Consider the following 16,214-nt stretch of genomic DNA (forward strand, 5'->3'; position numbering starts at 1 on the left):
GGCTCAGGAGTGGCCTTACCACTCTCTACGACTATGTGAAAGGAGGTTTTAGTGAGATGGGGGTCAGTCTCTTTTCCCAGGTTACAAGTGACAGGAAAAGAAGAAATGGCCCCAGGTCACACCAGGGGACCAGGGTCACACTGGACATTGGGAAAAATTTCTTCACCAAGACAGTTGTCAAGCATTGGAACAGGCTGCTCAGGGAAGAGGTGGAGTCACCATTGCTGGAGGTGTTTGGAAGATGTGCAGACTTGGGGACATGGTTTAGTGGTGGACTTGGCAGTGCTGTGTTCATGGTTGGACGTGATGACCTTAACGGTCTTTTCCAACATGTACAATTATATGATTCTAAGAATGCATTATAGTTAAGGTGCATTATGTGCTGATCACTTTTAGTATTGAGTGCTTGAAAAATGGTCCAACACTGTTCTGGACCTTACTCTGAGGGTGTAGTTGGACAGTATGGTTTGAGTTGATCTGATAGTTCACTGTGGTCGAACAGGGCAACCTGCAGCCTGTTCAGATGGCGGAAAGTCAGCAAACATTACATTTTCTTGTGGGTCACTGAATTGGTGCTGTGAATGGTACAAAATGCATGGGAGATGGCACTAGGGAGGGATGGTGAATGCAGGGAGGAGAAAGGTGGTCTAGAAGCTGTAACCTTTCTTAGTTGTAAAGTCAAACCATACCCTTAGTCTCTTTTCTGAGACTGTGCAGGAGAAAAATAGAAATATTTTCCTCTTAAGTGCAAAGATGCAGGATGAACCTCTTAGGAAAGAGAACAAACCCTACAGATCACTTATTGTTGTCTTGAATCTCAAAATAAAATGGAGATGTTTTTCCTTTTTATATTACTTGGAAGGTGCTATAGCTAACAATTATTAACTATTGATGGCATTAATAACCCAAAACTGACTAGGAACACAACCCAGCATAGTGAGACCAAAGACACCACAGCTGCTGTAGATCATATACTACTTACTTCTCCAGATTATTTGGCAGTACTATGAGTTTTGTATAATGTAAATATAGTTCAGAGATCTAAACCAGGAAAACATGGGATTTCACTTTGTGCAGATTTTAGACTATATCTCTATTGTAATACCTAAGCAGCTGTGAGTTATCCTCCGCTAAAATACAAATCTCTTGAGACAGTTCTCACAACTCTAAAACTTAAATATCTCATAGAGGATTTCAAATACAGCTTGCCTCCTTCTAGAGACACATTCTCTCTCTATTAACATTTCCACTGAATTTTCAGCATCTTTCTGAAATGTGCTGAAAGAAAACTGTATAAGTTTTAGGTTACTTGAATGGTGTTGCTATGGAAGTAGAAATTCTTCCATTCATTAAACAGTATCTCTGAAACTTAACTAGGAAATAAGGATGTAAACAATCCTAAAGAGTTTATGGTGTTTTACAGTCCAAGAACACCTATCCCAAATCAGGCAGAATTCAGTTACACAGGTGTTAGTATTTAAAATAAGAATGTTAGAAGATTTGTCTGTTTATAAATTTTAGGTTGTCACACAAGTATATAGATACTAAAATATGTACCTCACAGTGAACTAGTGGTTCTCATTTTGCAAAAACTTTGGTTTTTCTAAAAAGAGACTTATAATGTTGCATAAAATACAGTACTTCTAAATATAATGGTCATGAAGAAAAATACAGGAACTATATGTCACATACATAAAATTGGATTTTCAGAAATCCTTAACCACATTTTCCATGTAGTTTCATTAGGTTTTTGAGAGACTGAAAATATTTTCTGGTTTAGGTTTCGGTTTGAAATCATTCATGCCAGTGATGGTGTGTGTTCAGTAGTGGACATACACTGTTTCACACTTCCATTGCTTTAGAATTCTTATATTATGATTCTCCCTCACAAAAGTTCATAAATATTCAGTTTTATTGAAGTTTATGTAACTTTTAAGGAGTAGAATTCAAAGTAACAGCAAAGAGCACTCTATTTCATGGAAAGGAAATGATACCAAACCACCTTAAAAAAGCAGGGGTGGGGAAGAACAGCATGCTAGGGAATTTGGAGACAGTAACTGTGTCATTAAAATAAGCTGAGAAAGATTACAGTTGCATATTTAGTTAGTTATTATGGCTCTTTGCAGTCTTCCAGAGGGAAAACTTTGGCCATGCAAAATTAAATCTGAGACTAAATATTTCATGAAGTGGCTTGGACAGCAGACATAAAAATCTACATATACATTAGTTCATTATAGCTTTGACTGTCAGCATCATATTCCTTGTCTTCCAAGTATTGGGAACTACAGGCTTCACTGGCAGATACCATCTACATTAAAAATCTCAGAAGCTGAACTTCCCATGTGCCTACTGGGGTGCCATACAGTAACACTTCCAATATGTAATTCCAATTTATGAAATAATAGTCACTTCATTAAATTCCATACAATGACATAAAAAATGGTTTTCACAAAAGAAACCACTGCTTCTGAGTACAGAGAGTGGCTGGAGAAATCTGACAAAGGATGGTTGTCCCATTGCTTTTTATGGTACAAATACAAAGAAATCCCAGACAAGAAGATTTTGGCACAATCTCACCAATTGAATAGCAATGCCAAGGCATGTACAATGCAGAGGGAGATGTCTGCCCAAGGGGATACCCCAGGTCAATCAAGACGGCTCTACATGCATGGGTGTGATTCCAAAAGTGGTCAGCCCCTTTACACAGCACTGCAGCCTAAACATAAAACACATCTGTACGTAGCCTGAGGATCTCCAATATGGCACACAAATGTATGGCTGCAATGGCCTCACCAGAAACAGCTCCAAGGAGAGGGTACATTTAGAATCAAAGAATAGACTCATTAAGGTTCTCATTAAGGGAAAGACCTCCAAGGTCACTGAGTTCAACCTCTGACTGAACATCACCATGTCAACTAAGTCATAATTCTAAGTGCCACGTCCAGTAGTTTCTTGAACACCTTCCAGGGGTGATGACTCCACCACCTTCCTGGGCAGCCCATTCCAAGGCTTAACCACACTTCCAGATAAAAATTTCTTCCTGATAGCAATCAGGAACCTCCCCTGGCACAGCTTGAGGTCATTCCCTCTTATCCTGTTGATCATTGTCTGAGAGAAGAGACCAACCCCCACCTTGCTACAGCCTCCTTTCAGGTAGCTGTAGAGAGTAATAAGGTTCCCCCTGAGCCTCCTTTTCTCCAGACAAAACATCCCCAGATACCTCAGCTGCTCCTCATAGGATTTGTGCTCCAGACCCTTCCCCAGCTCCGTTGCCCTTCTCCAGACATGCCCCAGCGCCTCAATGTCTTTCCTGTAGTGAGGGGCCCAGAACTGAACACAGGATTCGAGGTGTGGCCTCACCAGTGCCGAGTACAGAGGGACCATCGCTGCCCTCGTCCTGCTGGACAAAGCTTTCTGATGCAGGCCAGGATGCCATTGGCCTTTTTGGCCACCTGGGCACACACCTGCTCATGTTCAGCCACTGTCAACCAGCGTCCTCAGGTCCTTTTCCATTGGGTCACTTTCCAGCCACTCTTCCCCAGCCTGTGGTGCTGCCTGGGGTTGTTGTGACCCGGTGCAGGACCTGGCACGTGGCCTTGTTGAACCTCCTATCACTGGCCTCAGCCCACTGATCCAGCCTGTCCAGATCCCTCTGCAGAGCCTTCCTGCCCTCCAGCAGATCAACACTCCCACCCAACTTGGTGTCATCTGCAAACTCACTGAGGGTGCACTCAATCCCCTCATCCAAATCATTGATAAAGCTGTTAAACAGGTCTGATCCCCTGGTTGTCCTGCATGTGCTGCATAATGACACTAAAGATGATCTGTTCCGTAACCTTCCCAGACACCGAGGTCTGGCTGACAGTTCCCCAGATCCTCCTTCCAACCCGTCCTGCAGGTGGGCATCACACTGGCCAACCTCCAGTTCTCTGGGTCCCCCCTGGCTCACCAGGACTGGTGATAAATGATGGAGCAGCCTGGCTCTTCCAGCGGTTCTCTCAGTACCCTGGTGTGGATCCCATCCGGCCCCACAGACTTGTGAGTGTCAAGGGGCACAGCAGGGCACTGACTGCTCCCTCCTGGGTTCCAGGGGGTCAGTGTGCTCCCTGTCCCTGTCTACCAACTCAGCAGGCCACCTGCCTTGAGGATATCAGGTCTTTCTGTTGAAGACTGAGGGAAAGAAGGCATCAAGTACCTCAGCCTTTTCCTCATCTTTGGTTACAATGCTCCCCTCCACCTCCAATAAAGAATGGAGATTTTCCTTGGCCCTCTTTTTTTTAATGTATTTATAAAACCACTTTGTATTATCTTTCACAACATGGCCACATTGAGCTGTAGCTGAGCTTTCACCAATCTAATTTTCTCTCTAGAAGACATGATGACATCCTTGTACCCTTCCTGAGTTGTCTGCCCCTATTTCCCAGGGTCATAAACTCTTTTTTTTCTCCCCAGGTTCCAGTGAAAGCTTCCTATTCAGCCAGGCCAGTCTTCTTCCCTGATGGTTCATCTTTTAGCACATAGGGACAGCCTGCTCTTGTGCCTTTAAGATTTCCTTCTTTAAATATATCCAGCCTTTCTGGACCCTTATTACACAGAACTGTGCAGTCCCTTTAAATATACTACCTTGAGTCTCCCCAGAAAAATAACTCTGTTGCACCATGTTGTGGAAAGACTAGTTTGGAATGAGAGAGCTTTGGAAGAGAAAGTGAAAAAGCCACACTAACGTGGATCTCACTCCCAGGTCAGCATCATTTCAGGTCTATGTCTTCATACCACTGCACAGCAAGGTGCAATGTACCTAAAAATACAGTCATAGCACCATATAAAGCAGTAAAAATGGAATATGAAATTGAGGTGTAGGTGTTATAGGAGAAAAACAGCAAGAGGAAAGGAAAAAAAGATACTTATTTCCATAAGAAGCTAAGGTCTGTCATCACATCTGTCATCACCATCTCTCCTGACACACACCTTAAGCACTGAAACACCTAACAATTTCCCTTTTTCTGCTTTGTCCTTTATTTTTCCTATCTTAAAAGCACCCTCTGCTAATGCTGGTGTCAGGAAGCTTCTCAGAATGTCATCATCAGGGGACAAAGATTTTTATGAAACCAAACAGCAGTGACTCCCCTATGAAGACAGGCTGAGAGAGTTGGAGGTGTTCAGCATGGAGAAGAGAAAGCTACAAGGAGACCTTAGAGCAGCCTTCCAGTACCTAAAGGGAGCTGCAAGAGAGCTGGAGAGGGACTTCCAAGGGCACGTAGGGAATGGATTTAAACTGAAAGAAGGTACGGTTAGATTAGGTATTAGCAAGAAAACCTTTACTGTGAGGGTGGTGAGGCACTGGATTGGGTTGCCTGGAGAAGTTGGGAACATTCCATCCCTGGAAGTGTTCAAGGCCAGGCTGGATGGGGCTCTGAGCAACCTGATCTAGTGGAAGGTGTCCCTGCCCACGGCAGGGGGATTGGAACTAGATTGCTGCTATATAATGATTTCTATTGTATCTCTAAAATAATTTGAACTTTCAAGATGGATAAGAGGTACTGTAATAGATCCTCTAATATATTACTTAATATGCTTTTTTGGGGGGGAGGGGTGTTTAAGTCTTATGAATGGGTTTTTCTTGTGTTGTGGCTTGGGGGTTTTTTGTTTGTTTGTTTTTAATCAAAAAGAGAGCTGTTTTGGAAAGAGATCAGTAATTTAGCCACAATGCCTCTTTATCTCAGAATCAGCACCAGTAAATTTGAAGATAAAATTACATGAAAATGTCAGACATGCAAATTATTTCACTGTACATTACCTAAAGCGTAAGCACAGAAGGTGGTAAAAGCACTGAACAGCCACACCCAGGTGGGAACAAGTCCAGGACTGGTACCTGAAAAAAATGGGGGGGTAGTGAGTCAGTGTAACAGGGGTTAACACCAAAGAAATCCCCCAAGATACACATATACATACAACCGAGCTGCCACTGATTAACCCACCGCATCAAACAGATTGCAATGCTGGCGTCTGACCTTCGGGCATCGGTGAGCTCTAGCAAAGAAGCACTGAGCAGGCTTCAATGTGTTTACACCGTAAAGGACAAAAGGTAATGCAGAGGGTTTTGGTCCTGAAATGACTCTAGTATTGCACAAAACAATGATAATAACTAGGCAAAAATTTTCACAGGTCATGGGAAGACTATCCATTGAAAAATTAGTTAATGTTCATGGACTATATAGAGGGGAAAAAAAAAGTTTTCAAGCATGATTATCAGTGCCAGTCTGGGGTTTGTGCAGCACTTTTACCACACAGATCTGAACAGGAAGTTTTTGTCCTTAGGCTAGCAGAAATATTACCACCCTTATTTTTTTCCTCTTGAGAAAAAGGAAGAGATAGCTGAATTGGACAGAGGCCAGTTCTGTTCTTGCTCTCCTGATAGCACTAACCTAAGGTTATTGTTGCTCTTTTAAGGAAATCGATCCTTTTTCCAAAGAGGGTTCTATTTAACTTAAACATCACCCAATACTACATCAACACTAAACAACTGTAAATGCAATGCTCTCTCAGGTTTCTGTCATTTGGCACCAAACACAGGGAATTCCAGCATACAGAGGTGTGTCTTTGCATGAAAGATGCCAGGAGATGCCTGCACCTAAAGTAGTGCCCTGACTACCTTTCTCTCAGTGCCTCATCTCACCATTCTGAAAGAAACGATAACAATTCCTGACTCCTAGCTACAAATCTGCAAACTGTAGAATGAAAACCAACTGTGCAGGAAATTAGGTCGTTTATTTCTGATCCTAGGTATAGGATTGATATATGATACCCAAAATGCTCTTTAGCTTGCATGAAAGTTTTCCAGAAATTGAGAAATGATGGGTACTGATGTGGACTGAGGAAGAGCTTGCAAACTACTCATACAGGTCTCAACTCTAACAGACTTAATCACCATTTCAAATGTCTTCAAGTTCCACGTATATCTGCTGAGAATGTGTCAAGATAACATCATCCCACTGAAAAGATCTGTTCTGGATGCTCTTTTATTACAGTCTGAGTAACTATCATCTGCATTGATAAAAAAACCCCAAGTGTTTAAGAATGAGGCCAGACAACTATTTAACAAGCTGGTCCTCAAAACGTAACTTTTGACCCAAAACTGCTAATAAGTATCCCTGCCTCTAGAATTGCTATGATAAATGTACAAACAGCTCACACCAAAGGGTACATCCTGAAGCTAACCACAGGCATAAAAAATGAAAGGCAGCTAAATGTAGTTATTTCAGGAAATAAAAGTGTTCTCTTCACTAAATTGTCTAGTTTAAAGAAAATCAAAGCCTTTTATCTAAATATATTTTACATATTAATCACCTGGAAGATTCTTACTATTTTCTGTGGCCTCCAAGAGCTGGTCTGAGAAGCCCAAACCAAACATGTCCTACACTCAGGAGCAATCAGATCCAAAAAATTTCTGACTTAGTTTACAATGAGGAGCAAACATGGAGTCAAACTTCGAAAGTCATAATTTGAAGAGACATTTATTTAGAAACTATGCTTCTGTCTAGAAGTAGTCTTGAATAGGGGGTGTGTATGTGTGGAGTAATGAAAGGGAAATGAACTCATTCAGGCATCAGTTTAGGTATTAGGAAATGTGAAATCAATGAAAATGTTATGGAGAATATTCAGGTGGATTTTGGCTGTGTATTTAAACCCTGGAATGAACTTTAAATAAAATGAGATCTTATCAGAGACTTCAAGCAGCATATGCTGAAACCCATTTTAGGGGGAAAATAAAATAAGATTTTTCAATAAAATGATCTAAATTTATAATGCTATGTGTGAGGTAGATTCTTCTACATGCACATATAGGAGCCTCATTAAGGGAGTAAGTGGAAGATTCAAGTGTGTGATAGCTCCCTGTAACATTCAGAAGTATAAGCAGTTCATTTATTCTGAAAAATTACAGTGTGAAGAAATTTACCTGAGGCAGTGTAGTCCCAGTCATAAAAAGATAATAGAAAATAATTAAATAAAATCATGACAAATCCAGAGAATGTTAACAGGTTGGGAGCAATCCACAAAGGCACTATCTGTTAAAAAACAAAGGGAAAAAAATTCAGAAAAATTGTATTTCTAATTGTACATCCTATTTTAATGAAATATTTTGTATCAGGAAAGAAGCCTTTATGACATCAGCAATGTTCAGATTTGTGTATATTTCCCCATTTTCAAATTAAAATACAGTTTTAATGTCTGAAATTTATTTTCAAATGAAATCCTTTTGCCTGATTTTTGTGACTGAGGTAAGAATGACATTTTAAAACATTGTATTCCCTGTGTTGTACGTTATCCTTATTTACCCAGCCAACAAGGAAAGCCTTTTGTGATCAGCTGTATCAGAACTGAAAGCAGACTGCAGCACCCCAGTGTGGTAATTCAGCATCCACGTGGCAGGTTTCTTAAGTACTCTGTTCCCACACTTTAACAAGGAAAGTTCTTCTTTCAAAGTATGTGAATAATTTCTTAATCAAAATATCAACAAAATCAGACCCTGAGTGCATTACACTTTTAGATTCAGAAGATTTCCCTGTTACAAGCATCTCCCTTCTTCTCTAGATAGTAACTTTCTGACAGGGTCTGCCTATTTACTCATCGATTATAAACACTCCATTAATTCATTTTACTTTGTAGGGTGCTGAAAAGGACTCTCTGCCTTTACCTAAACCTCTTTGTCCTAATAACCATTCTCAGGTATTCATTCCCTGTGGCTTTAAGATGCTCCTTACACTGCGACAGGAATCCCTTTTGGCAACAATCTTCCCAAGTAACATGGTTTCTCCAGAATATTTTTTGAAATAGCATACACAGCTTTCTACATGATTTTTAGACAGAACACATTTGCAGAAATACTAAGTATCAACCATTACCATCTCTCAAACACATTATCGATATATTTAAAACACAAAAACAGTGGAGACTTATAATTAAATTATTTGGAGTGTCTAAGGACTCAAAATGTTTATAAACTACTACAACACTATAAAATATTACAAGACTATATTAAAGAAAATCAAGCCAATTTCTGATACTAACAATAGTTTTGAAATCAAATGTTTTGTTAATAGCTCTGCACTAGCTAGCTGAACTAGTCAGCTAGATGAATACATAGTAATTTGTATACATCTTTACATTTCTTCTATCCTACTACTAGATGAAAAATTTACTTTTAAAATCTGAATGCTTAGAATGATTAACTATCCTACCTAGATTATCTTTTTCAACTATAGAGCAATTTATAATTTTCAGGAGAAATTGTGCAACTGATGGTGTACAGACTAAGTGTGCACTTCCAAAAATCAGATTAGAATTCCTGAACACTTTCCCATTATGTTTCTTAGATGTTTTCTGTAATAACATTGGGAAAACTATTATATTTGATATTTACTTTCCTTATTGGCAGGACTTTATCACTAATTTTAAAACACTGTATGTCAGCTCTCATAGTGCTTAAAATACACCATGGAATGCTTACAGCCATAATTTTAAAAATGTAACATATCTATCATTCTGAGTGTTCAAAAGGGCAAATCTAAACCTCTAAAAAAAGGGACAGCAAATGCCCCCTGAAGTTTCTTTTGGAGAGCATCTAAGGAGGAGTCCTTCACTGCATGGTTGCCTTTTCTTACACTGACTGCATGCTCAGCATGCAGCAAGAGCTGCACAGTTCCCAGTTTTGCTACCTGAGGATGCAGAAGATGAATCTCCTGCTGGGGATTTATCTGGTGGCTACGACCTCATGTGGAATAAGAAGCACAGACACTGAAAAAATTCTAGATTTGTCTCTTTTAATCTAAATCATAGATCAAAATAGTGCTTTAAAACACTGTGGATGAAATGTTTACATGGATATACAGATGCCACCCAATGCATTGTTTTAAACTGATTGCCTTTTCCTGGACTATTCATAGGAATTGTTGACTGTTAAATCAAGTGGGGCACCACAAACATCTGCTTTCTAATTAGGCTCATCATTCCAAACAGTCACAATGTCATTATTAAGATATTACAGGAAATAATTTATGCTTACATGGTGCAAACATGAAGAAGTTATTTTAACCCACTTTCTTGCTAACACTGTGTATTTTAAGAAGGAAACCTTCAAAGGATGTTGTTATAGTTGCAATCCCTTTGGCTAACAGACACCATGAAAAACAGTTACAGGAGTTCTGTCCTCAGGAAAACAGACTCTCCTGTAGTTAAACCCTTAAGCATGTTCTTTTGATCCTTACTGAACCTAATCTGTGTAGGTATTTGGAAAGTATTCCAGTTGCAAAATCCCTTTTGTTATATTTAATGCCCCTTATCCTTTTGGTTGGCATTACACTACCATCACCCTATTTCATAATTAGAAAATCACAGGGCGTTCAAGACTAACTTCTTACACACCTTGCAAAAATACAGCGTGAATTTATTAGTATGCTAGAGAAGGATGAGCTGCAATCTTTATTATCTAATTAACAGACAGTAGAGGTCTAATACATCAATGTGCTATATGATTAATACAACTGGAGCTGCCATGCAGAGAATCACATCTGCTCTCTGGCAAAATCCTTGTGTGCTTGAACCTTTTAAAAAACTCTTAGTTCCACAAAGTGTTAACTGATTTCTGTTTCTCTGGCTCTACAACCACTCATTCTAAAAGCCTTAATACAAACAGCAAATGCTTTAATACAGCAGCTATTAGTATAATAAATGGTATAATAAATTAGTATAATAACTGGTGAAGTACACATTTACATAAAGCTCTGTTCAAACTTCACTAAGTCACCTGAGACTACTAAAATTCTACTCTTGCCCAATTCTAGTGATAAATTCAAAGTTCATAAATGCAACAGAGGGGAGTGTAATTGATTTCAGTGAAGCTGGCATACACCTGTGTATTCCAGTGGGATTTCTTCCTTTTCCTCTCATTGTCCAGCATCCACACAGATAAATGAGCTGGGTTATGACAATATTTTTTCAGCTCACAAATTCACAGATCTTTAAGGTCAAGCTCCTCCTAATTTCTTATAACATAGAAAATACACTTTACAATGAATGGTAAAGTCTTGTAACATGTCTTTCAATGAATTCTGTGTTATGGAATACAGAGAAAATTGTGTTGCCATTAGGACATATGAAAGGCAAGACCCAAATCCCAAGCCATTGTTGTCACAGATTTTTTTTTTTTTTTTTTTTTTTTGCTTGGCTTTGTGAATTTAAGGTTGCTTTTTTAAAATTCCTCTAGAATCTGGTCAAAATAGTCCAGGTGGAATTTTTATTTTCACCAGTTTGGAAACTAAAAGATAATTGATTCATATCTGAAAATGGATGTATCAGGATGTCTAAACAGAGTGAAGGAACTTCTCCAAGTCATCAAGATACACAATTGTACAGCTCAATTTTGAATGAACATATTAGATGCAAAAAATTCTTTAAAAATTCTTTAACAATTATCCCAATCTCCCTATTGTAATGCGCTGTTCAAGAACAAAACCATTACAGCAACTTGCATTCCTACTGATATTTTTACAAACAGTTATATTGTGGCCAGTAATTTTGGTGCTCTCACAGTTCTCATTTTTATTTCTAGGAGCAACGTAGACTCTACTGCAATCTCAGTTACATACTGCTTTTCCCTCTGCAGCTATGTGCTGCCAGTTCCTCTGCAGGACTTTGATTCTACATGGCAGTATCTTTTAACATTAGAATGACGACTTTTACAAAAGCTGAGACAAATATAATTTCCCTTCAAATCCTTGTGACACATCACTGGTAAGTATTCTGTAACCCTCCTGCACCAGAAGGCGAAGTAGAACATTCATTGTTGTATCTTCAGGATTCAAACCAAACCAAATGGCACAGTACAGACAGCACCCACTTCTGTCTTTGGTTCTGTACTCAGATTGTTGAAATAGGTTTTAGGTTCTTTGCTCTGGTTTGGGTTCTCCTCCAGCAAGAAGAGAACTAAATCCTGCACACCTAAAACTCCATAAGATTTTAAAAAATCTAAAGAGGACACATTTTTTATAGGACCTATCACCCTAAGCTACCTGAGGACATTCAATAATGTTGCTTTTCTTGTGGTAAAATGCTGCAACCATTAGAAGAACTTATCTCCAAAGGAAGTTTTGCATTGACAACACTCCCCGTTCAATGTGCTAGCAGAAGAATACCCACCCATCTCCTAAACCAAAGGGCAAGTGCACAGTAAAGCTTCTACTCATCTCCCATGCCAGAGTACTGGAGGGGCTTTTTTGCATCATTGTTTTCCTCGATATTATGGTGGGAATAAAAGCAAAGTCTCTGAATTGAATTACTGAATTCAGTGTCACATCTTCGAATTGCTTTTTTCTCATCCCGTGTTCAGGTTGCTTTTTAATTCTTCAGTTGGGTCATATAAACACTTTTCATTAAATTACTTTAAGGTTATGAACTAGAGATTATGATTTTCCTACCATATCAAGAATAAGCAACACCTGAATTATAGCACCCAAAGATGGCAGATCCAACAGCACTCTGACCACATACATCCTTTTTTGTTTGTACAAAGGTTTATTTTCAATTCTACTCCAATCTAAACACTTTCTGTAATGAGGCAGATGCAGAAGTCATTGCTTCTTTAGAGATCAAAAAAGTTCGTATTTATTTGAGATACAGCTTTTTTTTTTTTTGCCAACAACAGCATAACTAACTGTGAGTGGTTTATTTTTAAAAACTGCAGATTGTAATGCATTCAAAAGATGGCATCTTCCAATCGTTATGGTGATCATGGTAACCACTCTCATTTTCAGCTTCTTAGAGGAATGCCTGGCTCCCTCAAGCAAGTCCCCTTGGGAGAAAATGAGACAGTGCTTGCATAAAATCATATGCACAGCACAGAGAGAAAGCCACGCTGTTGTTAGGCAGCATATGCTGCACAAAAATAATCTGTACGAAGTAAAACCATCCATGTCTGCAAAGCTGTTTAATGAAAGATGTAATAATGAAAGATGTAAAAAAGGAATGGATGCCTTTTCTACAGCAATCAGAAAAAAAGAAACAAGCCATTTCTTTCTAAAAAAAGATAATCTCAAAACAACATACCTTAAACACAGCTATATATCCTGCAACATTTGTTTTCTTTTATCAGATATCTTCATTTCAGCTTTATTAATCAATATGTATTTCTAAATGAAAATACATGCTGTATTTAAAACAAATTCTTACATTAACATGTCAAGTTTTTATTAAATAAAATTCTTACCTTAATAATTTTATTCCAGATGGGCTGCATAATATACACAGATAAAGGATTTGTATCCACAGCACTGTACTGTGGGGAAAAAGCAAGCATGTTAAACAAAGCACTGAACAATGGCTATTTTTCCAGCACTACGTATCTTTCAGCATCTAAGAGCACTCAGTGAGACTGGTGCAATTTTATTTTATTCTGAATCATACGGGTTTTATTTAATTTAAAAGCACTGGCCTAATTTACCATTACCTTGTTAGCAACTCCATGTATTAACACAAGGGTTTAGGCTTGTGAAATGGCAAACAGCTCTGCAGTCACAATTTACTTTTAAATTCTTGTTAATTTTACAACCCTCTAAGATTCTGCATTTTTACCATATTTTGGATTTAACACCTTTATTTGCACTACCAGTAATGCACAGTCTGAGCACCAGTTCATTGCTAGTATGTAAGATAGATAGTAAATATGGAATGTGTTCGTAGGTGGAATATTATCTTGCAGAGATACACAGCTTTTGTCATAGTAACACAGTTGCATTTGCACTATGCTAATTCATGCAAGGCAATGTTATTATAAAAATGAGCTCTAAAATAGCACAGTTCATTATCACAATAAAATTTCTCTATTGGATAGACTTAAAATATATGTAAATATGTGTGTCTTATAAATTCCAGTGAGTACATATCTGTATCTTTTGCAAACAAAATATTTCAGAAATCCAAGGCCACCCTGAATTGCTGTTGTCTGCTTTTTCTGCAGAGGACGGTATCAAGTTTTATCCTGCCTTGAGACTGCAGAACAGAGAATAATCTGAGGAAGAACAATATTAACTGATAATATCACTCAAAACCACATACTTGAGCCCTGGCAGGTAGGCATTGGAAGAGGTTATCCATCATTGGGATGGTACATGTAATTATTTCAGAAATTCTTGGACTTTGAAAGTGCATATATGTCTTAATGATGTTAGGATGATGCATATGACACACAGATTCAGATATATCTATATATAGCACTATCCAAACATTGTGTGCAGACAATGGCAGTAACATAGGGATGTGTTAGACCACAGTTTGACAAAGTTGTTCACTCGCAGAAGAGCTGATGACAAAGAGTCTGTCCTTTCACATAACTTCAGCTAACAGTTAATCGTCTCTCCGTATATATAGTTAATTTATTGACCTCTCTTAGCCAAGTACTCTTTGGAGGAGACTGCACTCTGGAAATACCTTTTTCAAGTCATTAATTATTAAAGTAACCTAGGCACTTGTCTTAAACTCAGGTACCTACAAATGAAATACTTAGGAACTCTTCCATACAGTCTCTTTTCCTATCTGAATACAAAGGATATGTTTTAATTACCTTCTGGACAAAACAAAGCGTTCACGTAGTAATTTTATGTGTTCAAGCTTAAATCACAGATCATAAACATAGCATCTCATAAAATTATTATAACACAGCTATACACTGTAAATACATACTGACAAATATAAAAAAATAACCTAGCAGCAACTGGTCAGACCAGGCTGCCTAAATTTCTGAAGGGAATAAAATGTACAGTTTAATGAAGTGTATATCATTGATTTTTATTTTTCTAAAAATACTGGAAGTATTAGTATTCACATTATATGTAATTTTTCTCTGCTACTGCCACCCATATTACTTAAAACCCAATGCAAATTTGTCATCAACAGATTTTCCATCAGAATATATATTAGGATTCTTAAATACACTACCTCAGAAAAAAATGAATACGCAGGTAAAACTAAATTTTTCATTATTCTGTATGTATTTGCAGGTCCAGATGCTGCATCTATCTTTCAAACATTGATTATTACAACTGTTTGATCTTTTGATAGTTCAGCTTGCATGTGAATTACCCAAACCTGTGGGCTTTGCTTAGATTTGTTCCAAAATTAACAGTAATACCAAGCCATATAATACCTATGCCAATGGACCAGTCAGCTAGTACTTAATTCACATGAGAACGATGGAAATCCTCTGAAAATGAAGAAAATTCAAAGCATCCATTAGCACTTCTGAGGTTCCAGGTAATCAGGAGTCTGCCCAAAGTTTCACTGTGGCTCCTGCCCATTTCCTTACCCCAGCTGGTATTCAAAGACCATGTGAGATATGGGACAATTTGCTGACCAGCATTCAGTCATACCTGGATAAGAATGTGCAAAGGTCAAAACAAGTGAGTTTTACCCTTGCTTCTGCTTTGGCATTCTCTTTCTTCCCTCACCCCCAAGTCAAAGTCATGAATAAAAGCAGAAAATTATAGTTAAACAACAACAGTGAAACAAGGCTTTCTACGCAACATATTCACTGGCTGTTCAGAACTATTGCTTTCTCTTAGAAGGACAAAAAGGAAAACCAGTCTCATTTCTTTGAAATTGTTTTCTTACAGAGAAAATATAAGAGACTATATAGGTATTATGTAATTTTTATATTTTCTTAAATGGAAAATATGAGAGATTATGTAGCTTTCCAGCATATCTCTACATAATAGACACAAACATGAGACACAGTTTCCAAAGTCAAGCATCAAAAATCAAAACAGACATAATTGGGGAAAAAAAAAAAATAGAATTACAGCCAGCTTTTGTCACCTAAAGACATTTCAAGACCCACCACACTTCATCCTGTTGATTTCTATGTCTGTGGCTGAACCATGGTCCTCTGGGTGGGGAAGGAACATTCAGCAGATGTGCAGAAGAATGGAAATTTGCTCTTCCCTCAACAATAATTTATTTTAGCTAGACCAAAGAAAACACCCATGGAAAAACAGTTTTCAGTCATGGCAAAAAATAAAACTTGACAAATAAAGTCTGCCATACAGTTTAATCCTCTGCTTTGTTCTGCTCCCAAGAAGCTACTAACCTCAAGGCACTGAAATCCTCAGGAGTTTAATGTTCATGGCTGCTCAGAAAAGTAAAGTACTGAGTAACATGCTCACATT

General features: G+C 38.2%; 1 protein-coding gene across 3 annotated transcripts in view; it reads right to left on the minus strand.

Annotated features, from left to right (window-relative positions):
* The window catches only part of SELENOI (selenoprotein I), a 56,410-nt gene that overhangs the window by 29,781 nt on the left and 10,415 nt on the right, over positions 1 to 16,214 (minus strand). For all 3 annotated transcript variants that reach the window (XM_039549801.1, XM_039549799.1, XM_039549800.1), the window contains 3 exons: positions 13,262 to 13,330; positions 7,958 to 8,066; positions 5,798 to 5,872 (listed from right to left, as the gene is read on the minus strand). In XM_039549801.1, the coding sequence (XP_039405735.1) occupies positions 5,798 to 5,872; positions 7,958 to 8,066; positions 13,262 to 13,330 (253 nt within the window). The remainder of the gene's footprint in view (positions 1 to 5,797; positions 5,873 to 7,957; positions 8,067 to 13,261; positions 13,331 to 16,214) is intronic.

Source organism: Corvus cornix, chromosome 2, assembly GCF_000738735.6.
Source record: "Corvus cornix cornix isolate S_Up_H32 chromosome 2, ASM73873v5, whole genome shotgun sequence".
In the NCBI taxonomy this organism is placed as follows: domain Eukaryota; kingdom Metazoa; phylum Chordata; class Aves; order Passeriformes; family Corvidae; genus Corvus; species Corvus cornix.